This window comes from Pleurodeles waltl, chromosome 4_2 (assembly GCF_031143425.1).
Source record: "Pleurodeles waltl isolate 20211129_DDA chromosome 4_2, aPleWal1.hap1.20221129, whole genome shotgun sequence".
Lineage (NCBI taxonomy): Eukaryota > Metazoa > Chordata > Amphibia > Caudata > Salamandridae > Pleurodeles > Pleurodeles waltl.
The window spans coordinates 983,302,776-983,325,138 of record NC_090443.1 but is presented as its reverse complement, the minus strand read 5'-3'; the positions used below and the strand labels follow the sequence as shown (position 1 = coordinate 983,325,138).

General features: G+C 45.1%; 1 protein-coding gene across 1 annotated transcript in view; it reads left to right on the top strand.

The window, feature by feature from the left end:
• Positions 1-20,967, top strand: part of MUTYH (mutY DNA glycosylase) — a 132,273-nt gene extending 111,306 nt beyond the window's left edge. The window contains exons 11-16 of the mRNA XM_069232833.1: positions 2,540-2,627; positions 7,228-7,419; positions 8,633-8,778; positions 11,433-11,600; positions 15,638-15,688; positions 18,935-20,967. Coding sequence (XP_069088934.1) covers positions 2,540-2,627; positions 7,228-7,419; positions 8,633-8,778; positions 11,433-11,600; positions 15,638-15,688; positions 18,935-19,057 — 768 coding nt within the window. The 3' untranslated portion in view covers positions 19,058-20,967. The remainder of the gene's footprint in view (positions 1-2,539; positions 2,628-7,227; positions 7,420-8,632; positions 8,779-11,432; positions 11,601-15,637; positions 15,689-18,934) is intronic.
• Positions 20,968-22,363: the final 1,396 nt, after the last annotated feature.

Genomic DNA, 22,363 nt, shown 5'->3' with positions numbered 1-22,363 from the left:
AAATGTATGTAGTGTGCATTCTTGGGGGCGAGAGCGTGCTTATGTAAAAGAGACTGTGAGCATGAGTGAATGTATGTTTGTGTAAGCATGTGTGTGTGAGTGAAAGTAAAGATGAAATGGCGTGTGACGTCACTTCCGCTACCGCTGGCATTTTGTTGAATTGACGTCCATGGTCAAGACCCAGAGTTTGGGAAACACTGATCTAATGGATTCATGTGGCTTGAAAGCCTTATGCTATGCTTTCCCTTCTCTTTGTTTAGGATCAGGCTCCGTTCATTGCAAGAGGTGGAATAAGCCCACAAATCCAGCACATTAATGCAAATAATCAACAAAGAGCCAGAAGTAATCAAGAAAGCTGTCAGCACTGGTATTGCAGCTTGGCATGTAGCCAGAGGAGTATTTTATACAAAGGCTAAACAGTCAGTGGTAAAATTCAGAGTTTCTGAAAGTTCTAGGAGTCTGAGGCCTGTTGAAATAGTGTTGTGTGTACTGTGATCCCAGTGACCTCTGAGTGACTTGTGGTGACTTGATCATCCACCAGCTCTCTTGAGTCCAGTGCCCTGCACGTCTTGCAGTCATGTGTCAGTGAGGCAAAAAGGAACCAATATTTCTAACTTGGAGGCCTGAGTCACGGCCTGTAAACTGGTGCAATAATATTGTTAAAGCAGCTGAGGAAGGATGATCACCACATCCCAGTGGTTCTATGGGGTTAGCACAGCTCAGCTGAATCACCTTAGAAGGACAGAAGGTTGATGGGAAGTATTTGGCTGTGTGGCCCACAGAATACGGAGACCCAGCTTTGCACCCTATGGATTACCTTACCCTATACTCTTCACAGTAACGGAACAAGAACAGAGCCAGGGGCTTAATTACCAGCTTGCTCGTTGACTTACATCCAAGAATAAAATGATCTTCCAGATGGTTTGTCTTCTCAGCTTAAGACACAACTCAACGCTGAGTCTCTTGGCCATTTATCTAGCACGCATGGCAAACTGAACTTTCTCTTGGCACTGTTAACTCAGTGGTCCTCATCTTATTGATCAAAGAAGGCTTGAAGGCTGAATCGGCCCCAGTGTGCTGGAGCTTGCAGCATGCAGAGTTCATTGCTGTAGCTGTAGCTCTGTATGTGCCCACCTGTCAAGAAGCCAGGTGGAGAAAAAGTGTGTGATTACCTATCTGTGGTCATGTGATGTTCACAAGGATGAGGGTGCATGCTTCTTTGTCTGCCATCAGTTAGAGGTATTTAAAGGACCACTTGCATTAGTACAGGATGCACTTTTAAAACCAAGCACACCTCCCACTGTCATGGCTATAAGCATACACATTGGCTAGCACATCTGCAGAAGGGGCCTAGAGGAGTCAGTAAGTGTTCTTATGTAATGATAACAGTATTCACAGGAGTAGTCAAAATGTGCTGCCTAGTGACCAGTGGGAGTAGCATATTGACTGAGGGAAGGCAGACGAAGTATATTTCAGTAGTGACACTTAATGGTTCATCAGGGTATAACATTAGGTGTAGTCGTGGAAAGAACAATATTGAGATGGGTGCTGCAGTGTATTCAGGTCACGACAGCCTAAGCAAGCCAGCTTAGCTACACAGGTGCTGGTATGGGCTTATCTGTCACCGCTAAGTGGGTGATGAGTGAATGATTTGGCATGGAGAGGTCACTAAGCCCCTCGTTACGACTCTGGCAGTCTTAAGACCGCCAGGGCCGCAGTGGCAGTCTGACTGCCACCAATGTGGTGTTCCAATATCCACAATTATGACCTGGCGGTTGGTCCACAGTCAGACCGCCAGCGCCGCCACTTCTCCACTGGAGGGGCTGGCGGTCCTGATCGAAGCAAGCAGCGCTGCCCTGGGGATTACGAGTCCCCTCTCCGCCAGCTTTTACATGCAGTAGCATCACCATGTAAAGGCTGGCTGAGACAGGGTGCAGGGGGCCCCTGCGCTGCCAATGCACTTGGCATGGGCAGTGCAGGGGGTCCCATAGCCAGCCCCTTCACACTTTCACTGTCTGCACACAGTGAAAAGTGCGACGGGTGCTAGTGCACCCTACGCACCGCAACATTGCAGCCAGCTCATTTATGAGCCAGTGTCAATGTTGTGGGCTGTTTCCCGCTGACCCAGTGGGAAACTCTTAATAGGGGCCGCAGGAAGGGGACCACACTGGCGGCAACCCAACCGCAGGAGTTTGGCAGCCAGCCTTTTCCACCTGGCAAACTCGTAATTAGGGCCTAAGTGTGTTGAATAGCTGTTCATAAATCTCCTGCCCTAATAAGTTCATCAAAACCTATCTGTCACTATTTTCAGATAACATTAGATGGCTCCAAGTGGTCAGACTGTGTTAGGAAGTGCCGCAATTGGCCCTTAGTTTGTGAGCCCGAGTAGCAATACAGGGAATGGCGAAAGGTAGAAAGGCAGTCATTTTCAGTATTGGTAGGAGGGAGGTTGTCCAATGTATTCCTTTTGACTGCCACTAAAGCTTGCCTTTTTCCAGAGGGCAGGGGACTGATGTTGTGCAAACTTACATTTTTTTAGGTGGAGAAAGAGTTTGGTTCATCAGTCCAGAGGCTGACTGGAAAATGTTCTACAAAGTCCAACCAGGTCACTGACATAGAGGAGTGTGGTAAGATATTTTGTCTCTTTTCGACAGAGGCATATGTTTCCAACTTACACTGAAAGGGCTGTGGGGTTACCTGGCCCTTCAGAAAAAGCATATTGGAAATAGTGGGGCACATTCCTGGTTCAGATGATATTGTGAAACTGAATGACAACACTTGAGAACAGGAGGATCTCCAACTGCTCCTGATGTGGCTTCCCTATTTACTTTTGAATGACAACTCTATTTATCATTTCCATTAATCGAGGTTGCTGAAGCTATAAAGCAAAGCATTACTGAGAAAGCACAAAAAACGATGGGTCTCCAGGCCCAGTAAAATGTAACCCCGATTGTTAGAAATCGGGTCTCTCGTTGGCAGAGGTATGCACCCTGTCCAAGAAGGGACTACAGTCCAAGTCAGGGTAAGTCACAACACAATCCAAATTATCCTATGCTTACCCTCCGGTAGCTCGGCACAGAGCAGGCAGGCTTAACTTAGAAGGCAATGTGTAAAGTATTTGCGCAATACCCCATACAGTAACACACTGAAAACATCACAAAAGCTACTCCACACCAGTTTAGGAAAATAGATAGTATTTATCTGAATAAAATAAGACCAAAATGTCAAGAATCCAATGTACACAAGTTAAATTGTGAATTTTGTAAGATTAAATCCTAATATAGTGTTTAGAAACTCAATAGCTCCAACTGGGGCACTCACGATGTGGTGATGGAGTCGCTCCATCGTTGGGGAGTGCAGGCCAGTCACGGAGTTGCACGGTCTCCAGGATCAGTACTGTTGGTAAACAAGGAAACAAAGAAGTAGCATGGAGTTGGGGAGATGAGGTGTTGCTGGGGCCTGTGCGGCATCGGTTACTGACTGCAGCCAGGAAGGTGAGTTCCTTACTGCTGCACAGGAGAGGCGAGGTGTTGGTTCCGTCCAGTTGCAGGTGAGGTGATGCGGCATCGGTGGCGAGGCGTCGGTTCTTTGTGACTCGTTGAGGTCGATGAGTCCAGCAAGTGAAGACGCAATGTACGACTTTGCAATGTCGCTGTCACACCACAGGACTTAAGCGGTATCACAGCGACATCGGACTTACGTTGCAGGCCGCTGTTGGTGTGTGCAGCGAGGACCACAGAGCCTGAGCAGGCAGCGGTGCGGCGTCGGACAGCGGCACCGGTTCTGGAGTCACTGAAGTCAGTGACCTAGCTGGGAGCTAGTAGATGAAGTCTTTGCTGGCCCCGAGACATCAGAACAGGAGGCAAGCTCAGTCCAAGCCCTTAGAGAGCACGTCTCAGGAAGGCAGAGTTCTTCCAGCAGAGTCAAGGGCCAGCGGGCAGCAGGTCAACAAGCAGGGCAGCAGTCCTTCCAAATAGGTAACTTGGGAAGCCGTGAGGTCCCCCTGACAGAGTCCAGTTGTAGAGCCAGGACTGTCTGATTTGTTGGGGACAGAGACCCAGTATATATATCCAAAAATGCCTTTGAAGTGGGGAAAACTTCAAAGAGTTGTTTTGAAGTGCACAAGCTCCCCTTTCAACCCAGCCCTGTCTTCCATGATCCCTGTGGGGAGTGGTTATCAGTCTTTTGTGTGGGGTCAGGCAAGTGTAAGTGAGAGCCCCTCCACCCTTCCTGCCCAGGGAAACCCATCTCAGTACAGATGAACGGCTGGGTAGAATGCATAAGGGGAGCTATCAACCAGCACAGACGATATGTGGATTGGAGACAGACTGTAAGGTACAGACCGCAGTGAGGGCAGAGAAATGCCTACTTTTTTAAAAGTGGTATTTCTAAAATAGTAATCGTAAATCCAGCTTCGCCAGTAAGTTGGATTTTCCATTACCATTCTGGCCATTCTAAACATGACAGTGCTACTCCTTTCAGATCAGAATCTAACACTTAAAATAATTTAAGGGCAGTTCTGATGCTGGCCTGTGAGAGGAGCAGGCCTCGCAGTAAGGAGAAACAAAGAGTTTTTGACTACCAGGACATGTAAAACACATATGTTCATGTCCTGCCTTTTACTTATGTAGCACCCTGCCCTATGGGTTACCTAGGGCCTAACTTAGGGGTGACCTATATGTAGAAAAAGGGGAGTTTAAGGTTTGGCAAGTAGTTTAAAATGGCAAGTCAAAGTGGCAGTGAAACTGCACACACAGGCCTGGCAATAGCAGACCTGAGGCATGGTAAAGGGGCTACTTATGTGGGTGGCACAATCTGTGCTGCAAGCCCAGTAGTAGCATTTAATTTATAGGCCTTGGGCACATGTAGTGTACTTAACTAGGGACTTACAAGTAAATTAAATATGCCAATTAGATATGAGCCAATGTTACCTTGTTTTTAGGGAGCAAACACATGCACTTTAGCACTGGTTAGCAGTGGTAAAGTGTCCAGAGTCCTAAAGCCAACAAACAATGAGGTCAGAATAAGAGGAGGAGGAAGGCAAAGAGAAGGCCATTTTCCAACACCGATTTATGGGTGCCACCCAGGTCTTGGTCTTCCTCGATTATTGTTCCTTTAAAAAAAAAAAAAAAAGTGATCAGTCAGACCCAAAATGCTCTAGGCTGATTTCTCTTGTTGATACCTTAATTAAACTCTTGGGCAGGGTAATATTTAATAGGATCCACAGCTGGGCATCAGAAAACAGCATACTCAATCAGTGTCAGTATGGCCCTACGAGACTACTGCGGACCATGGAGTAGTTCCTTAATCTTAGTTTAATTATAGGCAAATATACCATCGCAGAGCAATGTACACTATCTTGCATTCATGGATTTTTCCATAGATTGTGACTGCGTTAACTGCTCTAATGTGTGGCCAATTCTGTTGGAAAGGAGGCTGGAAGACGCCCGTGTGCACTTTCTAGCAGTCTTGCATCAGAGCATGAATCAGATTTGGCACCAAAGGGGATGAATTTGAAATTTTCCAAGGGGTTCGGCAGGGATGCATCCTTGCCCCACTTTTATTTATACTCTACATTAATAAATTAAGTCTGTTCCTTAGCAGCATTAGCTCAGATATTCCTGGGATTTGCAGCGTCCCCCTTCCAGATTTACTCTATGCCGACGGTGCAGTGTTAATGGGCCGCACTGCAAGAGCCATGCCTGCTCCTATTAGTAACCTCATCTTTGCAGTTTATGGCAGATCTACTTACAAGTTTATGTCAGTTTGATGTCAAGTTTATGGCAGAACTATTTACAAGTTTTAATAAATCATATATTATGGCTTGCAACCCCAAACAGTTGAATTTCCCTACTGTAGCTGTTGGCCAAAAACATTTAGAAAGAACTAATAGCTTTTCCTAGATGGTGGTCATATACGATTTGTCTGGATGGTCCTGTGCCCTTAACATAGTGCACTGTCAGTTAAAGCTTTCTCGTGCAGTTGGGGCTTTATTTAATATATCCAGACCATCCAGTGGTAGAGTACTGACCTTGTTAATTGCACATTTATAAGATGCAGTGCGTGTCCGCTGCAACATACATAGCAGGTATCTGGGGGTATTGCCGGTTGAGCAGCCATTCAGGTGAGGAAAACTGCTTTCGCAGAAAGCTTCTCTCACCCCCCGGACTACGTCTTATTATATCTGCTATGAAGAATTAGTGCTTTGCTACATTGAGGACCACATTAAATTGTGTCTGATCATTCCATGGATCGCCATATGGCAGAATCAAGAAGACAGCTTGAACCAGCCGTTGATCAAAGACTGCTTGTATCATGGCAAGGGCCTCATTACTCCTTGGCTTGCTTATGTTCATAAGCCAGGGCAGTCATCTCTTTCTGATGATCCTTTGTCAGGCCGCAAGGCTGACATAAAATTAATCAAATATCATTTTTTTGAACGTGCCTGCTCCGCATGAAATTCTGTAGCTCTTAAGAAACCAACAGTGATGGCTTATCTGAACTTGCAGCCCTCAAGCAGAACAGAACAGTATCTACTTATCACGCAAGGGCATTGGGAGAGAACTTTGCTATTCTGATTTAGGGCAGAAACTGTCTTGTTTTTACTTTGTTTTCCTTTAGATGATAATAAAGATGTTTTAGCTTGCCCCTGCAATTGTATTACTCCAAAGTCGACACTGGAAATTTAGACAAATCCTTCTGCTACTTTAATTCTCTGACTGGATGAACTTCCATCTTGCAGGTTGTCTGCCTGGGATGTGTCCTTTGGAGGGTTGCCTGTGTGAAATGTTGGGCCTGAATCACAAAGGTAAACTTAGAACAAAAGTCTAAGGTTAGACCTGAAGTCCAAGTTTAGACTTGGTCTGACTTTACTAGCAGTAAATTTAGACTTTTGGTCTAAGTTTAGACTTTCGGTTTACCTTTGTGAATCAGGCCCGTTGTCTTCCTGGAGGTGTTGATGTGTGGAGGAAGGGATTCCCTTGTACGGCTTCTTCCTGCAAGGTTGCCCATCTGTAGGATGATATCCCTGGGTGCTTGGCTGCTTGGAGATTTGGATGTCTGGAGGAGGGCCATCGGGTGGGAATCTGTAGTTTGTGAGAGGATGTCTAGAACAACTGCTGATTGTGCAGTCATTGTCATAGACAGTTTGGGTCAGAGAGTGAGAGTGTGAACACACCTTTCTGGTATTACTAACCCTTTTGATCCAATTTGCTGTCTTCCTTACAGTGACCAAGGGACAGCAATGCTCCTTATGTCTTCCTCCAAAAGAAATGTGGGACTCCACCTTGGGCGTGGCCAACTTTCCCAGGAAATCTTCAAAGAAGCAATCAAGGGTGGAGCAGACGCTTACATGCGTATCAAAGAGACAACGAAAGTCTGGAGAGCCTGAGTATCTGATAGTGCAAAGGCCTAGCTCAGGTAAAGCCATGAATGAACCAGTGCCAACCACTAGATCCATTGATGCTAATCTTGAGAGTCCCTTCCTGAGGATCGTTTGTGCCCACTCAAAGGAGACCTGTCTGTTTTTACACGTCCATACATCCAATTTATTTGGTATTTGTATAGTGAAAACAATGGAGCGCTATCAGGGGTCAAAGGCACCGATACAGCTTATATGATATAGGAGGGATGGCTGGTTTTTAAGAGTGAAAATGGATTAATGATGCATCATGATGCAGTGCTCTTTAAAAAGAGGTGTGTCTTTAGCTGTTTCCTAAAATGGAACAGGGCATTCCTGATGGATATGAGGATGTGGCTGCAGAACCTGGACGCTGTGCTCGCCAGTCAGATAGGCAGAAGGTGCTGATTGTGATGGTTTAATAGATGATGCTGCTGGTTTTGAAGATGGTTTCGGCCAGCAAAGGTAGCCAGTGGAGTTCCATCATGGTAGTGGTCATATTTCTTCCAAGTTGTTGATGATGTGTGCTGTGGCATGTAGGATACAGATGGGGGGAGTTAGTGTGGAACAAGGCATTGCTATGATCCAGATTCCATAGTATGAGGGTTTGTATGGGTTTCACTTTCTTTAGTTGAAGAACCTGATTGCTGTGCATTTAGTTTTTTCTTGGTTGGTGAGGTCTGTGTCTAGGGGGACACAAAGTGATTTGCCACCGGGTGAAAGTTATGGTTCATATCTGTCCAGGTTCATGTTGTTGAGCCAGATTAGGACTAGTGGTTGGTTAGTTGTCGCTGCCCCCCAACCATTTGCTTGCTTCACTTATTGACCTTTACTAATTCCATCCCTAACCCCAGCAGTTGACTGGTACTGTTGCGGAGAGACACCTTGGAGGCACAATTTCACAAGGCCTACTTGTGCCCAAATGCAAACTCTTCTGGTGTTGGACTTGGAAAGGCTCACTGGGGCCAGTTGTAGGAACTTCACTAACAGCAGTCCACTGAGCCACACTCAGGCTACACTATTGGTTTCAGAAGCTGAACTGGTATTAGCCCATGAACACCTCTTTTGTTGGACTCTGAAGCCAGCCTTGTTCGAAAGCCTGTTGCCAGCTTCTTGAATTATATATCTACCAGCCCGATATGTCCACCCCAAAAGTCACTCAAATTTGTGCGGCAGTGAAGATTAAGCCTGGGCTCATTTCATAAGTCTTCCCTATCCTCCTTTACTTCTCAGGATTGCTGGCAGGGATGTGGGAGTTTCCCAGCTTGCTTTTGGAGGCGGACCTCTCGTTGAAGAAGCAAGAACAGGTTCTGTGTGAGCGGCTTTCTGGCCTGACAAGAGGTGTGACATCTACCACCGATCTACATTATGTGGGAGAGGTAGGTGACAAAACATCCTCATATTGTCAGTATTATACCAAAATTGAGTATTACTTCCCCTTTCATCCCTCTTTTCTGCTACCAATTTCTCTGTAGAGTCCTTCATCACGCCTGTGTTTTCAGTTGTTTTTCTTTAAAGTCCTTTATCTGCATTTCTTTATTTTTATCTATCTTTTTCTCATGCCATTTTTTCCTCTTCTATTTTCCTTCTTTACTCAGTTTCCTTTTTACAGCAGTTTCCTTTTTTCCTTCCCTCTTCTCTCTTGCCACCTATCTCACTTCCTTTCTGTTCTCACTTTTTCCTTTTTCCTTTCCTTCCTCCTCTTCCCCTTTTATGTCTTTTTAGGTTGAGCCTAAACAGCGTGCATGCGCTTTCTGCAAGACCTGTTGGAATGAGTAAAGGACTTTGCTCCCGCCTTCCGCTTACCATAGGTTGAAGGCAGTGTCAGTCATGTTTTGTTGCCTCAATTGGTTTGGCAGCCGATATATCACTTCCTGTTCTTGGTTGAGGAGCACCGGCCAAGTACAGTTTAATTATGCCTGGATCGTTTTTCTGTTGTTTGGGCTGAATATTTCTTTGTTTCCCCGGTCTCGTGTTTGTCAGTAAGAACTCATGTACACCTGCATGGTTCGTTTTCTGCGTGTGCCTATAACTTGGTCTGTACTTTAAATGAATGTAGTTGTGTCGTGTGTGTGTGTGTGTGTGTTTTGTAAATTTTTGTTGTGCCTTTATATAGAATGAAATCAACCCAGGTATAGAATCCTCAGCAACCGCTCTCCCTGCACAGCAGAGAGCTGATACTACAATATTCACTGCACTCAGGGAAACTCACTCCATAATGCTTTGCAGGCATTCCTTTTATACCACAATTTTGGCCATAACTCAGCCTGTGGTGGTCCTAGGACAATGTGACCACCATCAAAACATTCAGAACGATGTGCGTGTTCTTTCCAGGCCATATTCTGGGTCACAATAGGTTAGAGGGGCCCAAAAAACATAACCTCTTCCACCATTCAATGTATATTTAATCTCTCTTATAGCTAGAAACTTTGGGGCATATTTATACTCTGTTTGCGCCGAATGTGCGCATTTGGCGCAAACTGTGCACCATATTTAAACTTTGACGTCGGAGCCCGTGGACGTCAACATTCCTCCGTGAGAGTCATTTTTTGGATGCGGGAAACTGCCTTGCGTTAATGACATGCAAGGTAGGCGTTCCCACCCAAAAAATGACTTTAAGGCCTGTGCACCTTATTTATGCTCTTGCGTCATTTTGACGCACAGGAGAGGGCAGGCCTTAAAAAACGGCGCACAGCCTGATGTGTGCCGTTTTTTAACACCTGGGTCAGGGCAGGCGTTAAGGGACCTCTGGGCTCACTTCCATGGTCTCAGACCATGGAAGAAGTCCAGAGGTGCCCTCCCCTGCCCGCAGGGACACCCCCTGCCACCCTCGCCCACCCCTGGAGGACACCCATGGATGGGGTATTTTTTTTTTAAGTGGCCTTATTTGGGCCCCCTACATGCCACTGTGCCCAATGACCATGCCCAGGGGCCAAAAGTCCCCTGGGCATGGCCACTGGGCAAGGGGGCATGACTCCTGTCTTTGCTAAGACAGGAGTCATTTCAGTGGAGGTGGTGCGTCAAAAAATGGCTCAAGTCCGGTTTGAGGCATGATTTTTGCCTCAAACCTGACTTGCACCATTTTTTGACATACAACCCCTATTTTCCCCTACGCCGGCGCTGCCTGGTTTGAGCCTTTTTTTTTTTTACTCTGACCAGTCCGCAGCGTCGGCTAACGTCAATCCTTAAATAAGGCACCTGCATGGTGCGTAGGAATGGCGTTAGCCGGCGGTAAACTTTTTGACGCAAACCAGCGCTGGTTTGCGTCAAAAAGTATAAATATAGGCCTTTGTTTTTACAGCTGAGAGGAGTTTGTGTCATAAGGGCCTTGTTTGTAATAATATTCTGACAGCCCTGCCAGGCCTGCAGATGTGTAAAGCACTATGCTCTCCAGGGGCTGAAGGATGATAATTGCCCCAATGCACAACTAACTCAGTCGGCTCCACAGGGACATCTAGCCATGACCAGTGGTTCTGCACCTTCAGCTGTTGTCTGCACAGGGAACACTTGTGCTGCTGACTCCACAGTTAAATAATATTTAAAAGGCCTGCTAGGCCTGAAAATGTGTAATACACTATGCCCTGAGGGGGCTGATTATATGGTTTCACTGCAATCTTCTTTGTCATTCTTTTTATGTGATGATGCCCTCTGGGGGCTGACTATATGGTTACATGGCCATGTTCTTCCAAATGCTATTTTTATTGTGGTGCTCTGTAGGGGCTGTCCTAATGCCAAGTGTATGAAGGAATGTACAAACACAGCTTATTTCTGATTGAATGTGCTTCATGGCTAAATATTTATAAGGCCCCAAAGGTGAGATTGTCATTATCATTTACAACGCCAGTAGCTCTAACTCTCGCTAAAGCAAGACCTTTTGAATTGCAAATGCTTGTTCTTTTAGCAATGTCTTCTTAACATCTGGTCTTCTTTTCCTCTGCAACCACCCTCCCTCTCCTATTTCTATTTTTCTTTCTTCCCTAGTGTAAGTTGGTGCTTAGCTAACATGTTTGTTGGGCCATCTCCCTTCATGCAGGTTGTGCATATATTCTCTCACATACACCAGACCTACCTGGTGTACTCCCTGTCTGTTGAGGAAGATGAAAATATCCCATTGAAACAAGAGGAAACTGAGCTGCAGCCATCGCAGTGGGTGACGAGGGACGAGTTCCACGCATCTGCTGTCTCCACTGCCATGAAAAAGGTAAAGAACCCCTCATTCCAGCACTTTGTGCCCAAGTGGCTTGCAGACTAATTGTGGCCGAGGAACTTTCGAACAGGTGAGTGAGCGACTCAAGCAAGTTCAACCAGCTCCAAGGGATGAATATGAAAAATGGCACCTTATGATTGATTTTACTCAAGACTCATCAAATGAATTGGCTACACTGCCACATATATTACGTACAGTTCTGCTGGTCACTCGTGAAATTCTCCAGGAATTTAATATTTTGATAAGCAAGCCCATCCTGTCATTAGGATTGTCCTTTTCAAGAAAAGTGAAAAAGTGGTCAAACAGTGTCCTTGCAAATTAGCTAAAGTGCCATTGGTTTTAAGGGCAGTTCATATGATGTCAGTGTAGCATTTTCCTTCTCTCCCACTGAAAACTAAACGCCATTTTCACACCCTCCATCCTTCATGTAGATTCACGAAGCGCTGCATGAAAAATAGCAGCAGTGAATTGCACGGAGGGTAAAATAAACTGTGCAGCGCTATATTTAGTGCAGTGCGCTGAGCATGTTACTGGCTGCATTCAGATAAACTATATGTATTACTTGCTGGAACATAATGAGATACCCCCCTTGTCCCTTCACAACACTGGGGGCCTCATTTACAAGGCCCTAGCGGCACACTACGCCACTGGAGCATCATTTTATTTTTATGATGCTCTGGTGGCGCAGTGTGCCAGCCAATATTTACTAGGCCACGCAAAGCCACCTTGCGCTGGTTTTCATGGCCTTGTAAATATGGACCTCTTTCACGCATAACACTGCATGAAAGGAGCGTTCCATGGGTGTTGCTTGGGGTGTTCCCATGCAACACCCATGGAATCGGACGCATTCCCAGATTTACAAGTCTGGGAATGCGCCAGATTACTACGCCACCTCAGGGGTGGCGTAAAAATGACGCAACAGAGAGAAGTATCTTTATTTATCCCCGTTTTTTTCCTCTTTCGGTGTGTGCTGCATTCTGCAGCACACTTAGAATGAGGAAAACGCCTTGTGATTGTTTTTGTGCAGGAAGGCGTACCTTCCTGCACAAAAACAATTATCACCACAATGCAGGCACCCTTGCACCACAGTGCAAGGATGCCTGCGTTGGTGCTAGGCAGCAGTTTGCGCACCAGCGCAGGGGGGAGAGGACGGAAATGCTCTGTATTTTGTAGATACGGTATATTTCTGCCCTTTTCCAGTGGCACAGGGTGGAGCAGCAAAGCACTTGCTTTACCGCCCTGCGCCACAGGCCTCGTGAATGAGGCCCTGGGTTTCGGTTAGGGTTTCAGGCAAAACGGTAGGGTTAGGGTTTCAGCTGACGATATTTTAGTTACGCCCTCTTTACATAGATAATACAGGATTGGCATTCGCAGCCCAGAATGATTTTGGCACTGTCCTGGTGTCACCTGTTGACACAAAGGAATTTTTGCACAGTGGGTTGGTTGGAGCTGACATTTGCCGCGCAAGTATCACCTAGTATTCGCATGTGCACCTGCAGTTTGGTAGAGCAAACCTGGGCCAGAATCTCTTGGAAGGAGCAGGATGGGAAAATGAAATGTTACAAAAATCTTAAAATCTCAGGCAGGCTCTGACAGAACCTGAACTCTTCGGGTTAGAAAATGTCCAAGTTCTGACATCCGGAATCCTATGGATTATGCCGATCTTATGGGTTCAGAGCTCATCCCAGGTCGTGAAATAAAGCGAAGGCAGTAGAGCCTTCAGTTGCCAAGGAAATAACATCAGCATCAAGGGCCCCCAATTCAACAAGGATTATCACTCACGTGCCAGCTTTACACTGAGTTTGGAAATGTGGCTGACTCATGGCCAGCATGCCATTTTCTAAAAATTCACCAGTTTTGCTGGTGAATTCCAAGCTTTCATTTATTTAGATAAAGATACTTGTCCACAAACACCGGCTTGTAGTTTTCTGAAAATACACACATCTTTCCACACAGTGTTTTCATTTCTGGTAAATAAACATGTTTCCCCAAGCATTAGTTTGCCCCTGTTTTTGTTTTTAATGAAATTACAGTATTTTACTCTCAAATACTAGTTTTTCATTTTGATAATGAAACCTATTATTAACCAACAAAAGCTCATAGCTAACGTTCAATGAAAGCCCATTCTTTTTTTATACAAATACCACGGTTTCAAATTTAGTATAATATGCTTTTATGGTCCCCAATAATCATTGTCATTTTCATTAAGTTCACCACTAACTGCTTTTCAGTAAGGATGGATACTACCCTGCAAGCTCATGTGTCACCATCATGTGCTAGGAGGGCCCATTGATGCATTGGTGCTGACCAGTTAGCAGTGCGGCCCACAAGATGCCAGTGATGCCCACCAGATGCCAGAGGTGGCTGCCTTATGCAAATGGTTGCCCCATTGCACAAGTTGTGTCTACCATAGGGACTGTCATCAGGAGCCCTGTTAAGCAACAAGATGTTTGTGGAACCCACCTTGTGCCTACCAGGTAATGATGGTACTTACCAAATTTCAGAGACACCCATCATCTTGCCAGGGACAGTGACCATGTACCAGGGTGGCCATATTATACCAGGCTCGGGACTGCCAACGATCATGCCAGCAAAGATTAGAATTGGACATGATCCTTCTAGGGCATGGCCACAATATGGTAGTAATGGCGAGGACAGACACACAAATCCCCTTTTCCTGGGCAAGATCACTCTTATTTTTCTTTGGTTGTCTCCCAGTTGTCTATTCTGGTCCTGATGGGATCAGGATATATAGTGGCATCTACCAGAACTGAAAGCAGGCAGGACATCTGGCAGTGCTGGATGGACTGTCTGTAAAAGAGGATCCAGTTTGGGCTATAGTATTTCCTAAAGACTCCTTGGGCTCTGACCCTAGTTTTTATGTTACATATTAGCTAAGGGTATGGCTAGTGCTGATGAGTGAGCAGAAAGGGGCGGAGGGTCCAGAGGCCGCCACCTGCCTTAGATTCTGCATTAAATACCGACTGCAGGTTAAAACGTCCATGCAGTACCACGCTACAAACTTTGCATGTACACCTCATTGTGTACAACTTCTGCTTAATCTGTGATTCTTGCTTGTCTGCTCCTCTAAGAATCTGTGAAGCTCCCCTGGGAGACAAACAGCTGGCATTGCAGTCCTCTTTTCATGGGGCTGGCTCAACTAGTGGAGCAGAGTCAAACTCGGACAAGGAGTCGCCGCCAAGGTGGATCACAATCGTGGTCCGGAAAACCCAGATGTGTCTGTAACATCAGACTTGGTGGGTGAGTGACTAATTCTGATACGCCTACCACGCCCCCTGGTCTCTCGGTGCTGGTCTACAAAACCGCTGAGCCAAACAAGGAGGTCTTCAGCCTTTTCCTGAATCTTACGAGGGTGGGAGCCCTCCTTGTGAGCTAAGGTTGTATTTGGGACTCAGAAGTCTCTCCTGTCTTTTACTGAGCTGATCGCGGGATAGCATCTGGAGATGATTTTGAAGGTCAGGCGACCAGCTGGTCTGGGTGTAGTGTATCCTGCTGTGTCTGGCATAATGTCAGATCAAGTATCAGTTAGGGTAGGTATAGGTGGTTGTCCTTGTATGATATCATAGCAGAATATGTGCTGAATATATCCAGATGTCTACTTGTGCGATGTGACATCACAAGTGTGCCTCCGTCAATGAGATGATATTTGAATCTGAGCAGGAGGGTCCCAGTGGTGACTTCGTCTGATGTCTGATACACGACTTAGTGCTGCATGGTAGGTCCTTTGAAAGAACATATTATCAATTACAGAGCGGGCTTATTCCAGATCCTTTCCCTCTACTGTTGGCTCGTGGACCTCATGGTAGCATGCAGCCTTATCAATTGTAATTATTTTTGTCTTTTACAAGGGTAAATATTACTAGGGAACATAAAGACTTGGGAAAGGATACAAATGCATTGTGAAAATTACATCGAAGTCCTTCTCCTACCAGTAAACCTGTATATCTTTGTACTTCAGGAAATTTGCTAATTTGTCAAGCCCTGATAACCTAGTTTTTTTCACTCCTTAGGTGTTGAAGGCCTACGAAAGCAAGATCTCTGGCATGAAGGATCCTACCAAGGTAAGCCTTCAGTCGACCCCCACACCCCTCTTTCGAAAAATATATGATTCCAGGCTTGCTTAAGTGCCCTAGGTTTAAGCACCCACTTGTGTCATGCTTTCCAGTGCCAAATATATGCCCTTTCATGTAGACAGTTTATTTTCTGACAAACCTATTCCCCTTTACTCGGGTATGCTGTTAAACATTTCCTTGAGTGAGTCAAGGGCACGTCTAAAAAAACCTTTTGCTTCAAAGGGTCATCACCAAATGCGTTTTTAGGCCATCAAGTGTACAAATGCTTTTTGCCTTTGGCAGCCATCTTGATTCAGAATCACATACAGAAGGATGTCACAGTCTTTCGACACGCAGCCGTGTTTTTGAAGTTTACATATCATTTTAGTTGAATGTTATTTTTATGTTTCAGATGTTTTCAGCATCCTCATCATTTTTGCCTCTGCTAAAATGTGGCTGCAGCTTCCTTATTAAATAGAAACATGTTAAATCAGAACTTGTTAATGTGTTTCTTATTTTCTTTAAACTATGACAAGTGCAGAACTTCCTAAAGTAAATGGCGGCTACAAATTAGCAGGGCAGCTGTGCCCCCCCCCTCCCCCCTCCCCCCCCTCCAGCTTCACCAGTTTTGAAGTAAAGAAGTCGGGAGGATGGCTGTTGCTCAGAAACCTGCTGATCCTGAATCTTTAAATGTTTATCAGCATGATTACACTCTTGCATGACAAATTCAAATCCTCCTTCTTCTCAACTCAAACACGGGTTGGAAAATGAATGAAACATTCAAAAACTCACTCCACTTACATGTGGCTACTACCATCTCTTAGTTGGGGTAATGTCTAACGGTAGCTACTGTTGAAGGGTGAAGAGCAGAGTCAGTTCTATCAGGCCTGCAGCTCACACTGAGGTCAGTAGCAGGAACTTAACTCTCTAAGCTACCCGCGACGTCACATAGTTGAAATAAAAGCTGTGGGTGGAGTTGATTTTTTTTTATTCATTCTTGGGTGGTATTTTCTGTTTAGTGACAAAAATGAGAACCTGCCTCAAAGCGACTGCTGTCAAGTTCTTGCGCAAACTCAACGGCTTAAATCCAGCTTTTGTTGCGCATTTACAGGCGGGCCTACACACATGTTGTTTCCTAAGGTCTTGAGTATTGCTCGTTACAATGACGTGAAGTAAGCTCTTACTCGACAACCCGGAAGCACTTTCAGTCCTCCAACAAGTGTGTGAAGCTCAGTGGGGATTTAACTCTGTGGTGTATCCTGTGCTGTAGAAGAAAGGGTCTGTATTGAGTGTGCTGAAGAGAATCACATCCATATTTCCTCTCCTTGCACAAATCTTTCTCCAGTGGTACAGTTGCCTTAAACTCAAACATAGGGACGTTCTCAAAAGAGACACCAAAAGTCACAAGGTGATAAGCGATTCCGAGGAAGGATGCTCCCACTGGAAAGCTCCAAGTGCCACCTCGCGCAATGACTTGCTGAAAGCGACAGATCCAAAACCATACTATTTTAATAATAAAAAGATGACAACTCTGAATTTGTTGGCATGTTTCAAAATTTTTGTTGGATTTTAAAACATGAACACGTATTAGATTTCTTAAATGTCTTAAGCGGTGCTACCTTCACTGTGATTCACACGTTAAGATGCATTAAGTGAGTTTGATTTAGTATGTTTTGATCAGACTGTCATGCCCTGAGATATTATGATTGTCGGAAGTCTAATATACAAACCCCTTCAATCAAAAAAGGAAATTGTTAGTCCGTATACTATAATTCTTACATTTTATTATGCCAGCAATGCAATACAAAAACAATACCTAATATCAAATATTTTTAAATAGTCTTTTTCTCCATTTAATCATAAAAATATTTTTGCTACAACAAATCAACAAGCAAGTCAAATATTCTTCCATTTGACAAACAGCATAGGGCTTTTGTTGCTGTGACCCAAAACAGCCAACACGTGTTTCGCAGTGTTGGTCTTACCACTTCTTCAGGGCAATTCCTCCTTAGTCATGTGACGGAAACAGCCTTTTCCATAGGATCTGATCCATGTGCAATAAAACGCTAGATACATAAAGTGAGAGGCCTATACTGAGCACTCTTTGATTTCTCAGTTGAACACAGCTTACTGAAAAACCGACCCAGTATACGTACATACATTAGCAGCAGCCTATAGACTTGATAAGGGGGATACTGCAGGAATTCTCAAGACGCATTCAGGGCCACGAGTACATACCTAATGGTAATACCTAGGGCCGTATTTATACTTTTTGGCGCACAACTGCGCCAACGCAGTTGTGCGTCAAAACATTTAACGCCGGCTAACGCCATTCCAAAGCGCCATGCGGGCGCCTTATTTATGGAATGACGTTAGCCGGCGGAGCTGCCTGGTGTGCGTAAAAAAAAATTACTTACACCAGGCAGCGCCGGCGTAGGGGAAAATGGAGCTTGGGCGCCAAAAAATGGGGCAAGTCAGGCTGAGGCAAAATTTTCGCCTCAACCCGATTAGCGCCATTTTTTTGTACTCCCAACCCCCATTGAAATGACTCCTGTCTTAGCAAAGACAGGAGTCATGCCCCCTTGCCCAATGGCCATGCCCAGGGGACTTATGTCCCCTGGGCATGGTCATTGGGCATAGTGGCATGTAGGGGGGCACAAATCAGGCCCCCCTATGCCACAACAACAACAACAAAAAATACTTACCTGAACTTACCTTAAGTTCCCTGGGATGGGTCCCTCCATCCTTGGGCGTCCTCCTGGGGTGGGCAAGGGTGGCAGGTGGTGTCCCTGGGGGCATGGGAGGGCACCTCTGGGCTCCTTCCGAGCCCACAGGTCCCTTAACGCCTGCTCTGACCAGGTGTTAAAAAATGACGCTAAAGCGGCTGGACGTCATTTTTTTTGACCCGCCCACTCCCGGGTGTCATTTTTGCCCGGGAGTGTAAATACGGCGCACATGCCTCGGAGTCATTTTTTAGACGGGAACGCCTACCTTGCATATCATTAACGCAAGGAAGGTGTCCACGCTAAAAAATGACGCAAACTCCAAGATCTTTGGCGCTAGACGGGTCTAACGCCAAAGTATAAATATGGAGTTAGTTTTGCGTCGGATTTGCGTAAAAAAAAACGACGCAAATCCGGCGCAAACAGAGTATAAATATGCCCCCTAGTATGTTTTCCTACAAAAACCCTATTGTGTAATTAATGATTTAGAATGTCGTTTAATATTATTTGTATTTTTTAAATGTCTCCACAGGGTACTAAGAGGAAACGTGGCCATAAGACTGACGAGAAGTCCTCCCCTAGCCCTCAGCACAAGCCTGAAGTGGACAGGCAGCTAACGCTTAACAAATTTTTCAAACCTGTGATCCGAAAGTGAGTGAAGTGAAGGCACACTAGACTAGTGGGCATCTGTAGGGTAGGATGGTACAATGTCAAAGCGGGCAGTTTGTGGCATGTGTTGATCTCCGGCTGATATTCCCTGTATCTGTTAGAAGTTTTTGGGGACACTCAAAAGTGGTCCAAAGATCTTAAAGCCGAACTGAGGGCGTTCATACAGTGTATAAACACAGAATCCACCCTAGGTTGTTTTAGAGGTCTTGCGTGGTGTCGTAAGCATTGATTCTGACACAGTGTAGAAAATCAATTTTATCAAGAGTCTTCCATCGACTCTGGGCACATATGGTCCATGGAGGATTCAGGCCACAACAAGGACGAGGCCAGTTCGGGTCACACTATGTACTGCTCAAGCTTGGCCACACTACGGACGTATGTCATACAGTCTTATATACAGTGTGCTTAATACTGACCACAATGGTACCCCTCCATTATGGCATAACTGGAACACTCTTGATTATGGATACACACAGAATATTCTCAGTTCTGCTAATATCCAGGGCACAGTCAGGTCTGGCCCATCTCAGGACATGCTTGCTTCCTGATATGCTGGTTCTTGGTCAGATCTGGCCAAATACAAGACTCTTTCATTGCTGTCCACACACAGGATGCATTAAGTGTTGATCACTACCTCAGCACATTAAAAAATGACCACACGTGGGACATGCTTGATTTGTGCCGCACTCAAGAAATTCACTTTTGCATCTTGTAGCATTAGAGTGATGTACAGGGCACTCTGATATGCCAAGATTTTAATTAGATAGACCTATCCACATTTTTAGGTTAAGGGGGGATGGGGCTGGTGGGATCGAAATCTCCCTTCCATCCAGTTGAAAGAACTCTACATGCGAGAAGTGCCTGCAACATCACCATGGCCAGCTGCAGCCAGTGCTCTTTGCTTGTCAGGTTAAGAGTAATATAAATTATTTCAAATGCATTAGATTAAAACACGTCATATACCCCCTGAACAAATTCCAGCGCCTTGTGATTTCCTGCCAGCGTAGTTTTGATCAACACAGGCAATTGCTGCATTTCACATTCCAGTCAGACCCCACGATCTGCCTCTACAAGCAACTCTCTCTGTAGTTTATCAATACTATGCAGCAAGGAGCCAAACTGCTAGCACCCGAAGGCCCATTGTACACAATAGCTGGTAGCACTAGACCAAAGCCATGTACTTTTATTGACTTTTAATTTAGGGTGTTTCCCTCTGTGCATATTGTGTGCATTACGATTGACTGCTGTCTGTGTTACCACCAGAGAACGCTTCAGAAGTACAACATATTAAACTTATGAAAGGTGAATCCGGGGTGACTCGCCTAAATAATCTGGGTTTACTTGTGGCCATTTTTAGGCCTACTCGTTTTTGTCAGCCCTCCAGCTCTTACACGCATGCGCCAAGGATGGCCAGGGTAGCAAGACAAGGAGTCTTTTCCGAGCACTGAGTAACTGCAGTTCAGCACTCCAGTCCAGGGCTCTGCCCATGTTTACCTGCATCGGAGAACCCAGGACTATGGCGATGAGGCCTCAACAGCTTTCCAGGTTCGCCAAAGAGAATGGAACCGCCATAAAATACAGAACCCATCAAGAGGATGTTCTCCGGACATAATAGAACAAGAACTCACACATCCTGTGGATAGCACGTGAAGTCCCAAGTATGCTCCTGCGCTGTCAGATAAAGGACATTGACACATTTTAATTCATCATGAACGTGAGGTTTAGAAATGTTCAAGTACCTAACACTTGTGTCAGTATGTGTTGCCCTGTTGATCGCTGTCTGCCACTGAACAGATTTTTTGCATCATAGTGTCTATCAGTTGTTGGAAATTCTGCTTTTTAATGTTTTTTTTTAAACATTTGATTCATACAAATAAAGTTTATATTCCATATACATTCTGGTATTACGCACTGAGAGTCGCCTTGTCTGCGGGATAAGGTACTGTTGACAGTAAAGTAATTTTCAGCCGAAAGTAGGGTTTCTGTGGATGCAACTGCACTTGGGCTAGAGGGGCTGTCAAGATGTTCTTTAAAATGATGTGGGATGACCCCAAGCCCACTTCAGCTCCTAAGGCTCCTGTGGATACTCGCCCAACAGATGCTTCCCAACGGGTTAAGCCAATAGTGCTGTGCACACAGGTATTCAGGACTGTGACCATCTGTATTTCCTTAAGAGATGGAAAGAGATGGAAACATCTTGCCACATTGTGAAGAAGGCTAGGAACAGCACCCTCCGTACTTTACAATTAGAATCACCTCCCTGGACCCGCCCATTTAGTCACGCCACTAATAAAATCCACCATCACTCTTAAAATGGTGCACTCAGCCTCCGGGAACACTGCTCTGGCTCAATAGGTTCATGTAACTCATTTGTTTCTTCAAAGCCTTCAAGGCGTACGCATTGCCTCTTAATCCCTGTACATAAAGCTAACAACTGAGCATGGGTGTATAATTTTATGCTTATCACTGCCACTGATGTATTTTTTTGCTATTCTTTAGAGTCCCCAACTAGAATGGCCCTGAATGTGCCTTACTAGTCTAGTGACCACAAGCCCCTGAGAGGGGATCTTCAACAGAAGGAGTGGAGCTGATCCTTGATCACGAAACCTGAGGAAATACAGGGGTTTTGCTGTCAACCTTTGGAGCAAAGAACTGCATTGCAGAACTAATTTATTAATTTGAAAAAAAATGTTTTTACTACAAAAAACTAAAATATCTAATATACATACCAAGAAACCAAAACTCAGGGAAACAAAATACAGTTACCTGCACAGTACAGTTTTGACTGTGGGTCCCAGCCTCTCAGTGTTACCTTACGGCTACCACGAAATATCGGTTCAAAATGTGTCCACTTTCTACTCCACCACCATGTCACTTTTGTAGCTATTACTTCTGCAAGGGGTGCATTATCCCCCACTGTACCCAGATTCCCCATAGATTCTGACCTCCCTTCGCTCATTGCATCTTTTGTCTCCCTCACCCCGAACCATACCCTGCTGTTTTGTTTTCTTTGTTTTTCTCTGACACCTTATCACTCCTTGATGTGTGTTGGCATGCCCCAGTGATCTCCCATAGTGTGCATGCTATGGTAAATTCATCCACTTGCCAGACTGTCATCATCATCAAAAATGCTTTATTTCGGTAATATACCATAAATGCAAGCAGAGTACCCCATAAATATAACCATAAAAATAAACATTTAAAAAAAAGATTTGCACAGTGAATCATAAGAACAAGATTAAAGCATCAGTTAATCAGAATCCACTGCCACAAAATGTAAATGATAAAACAC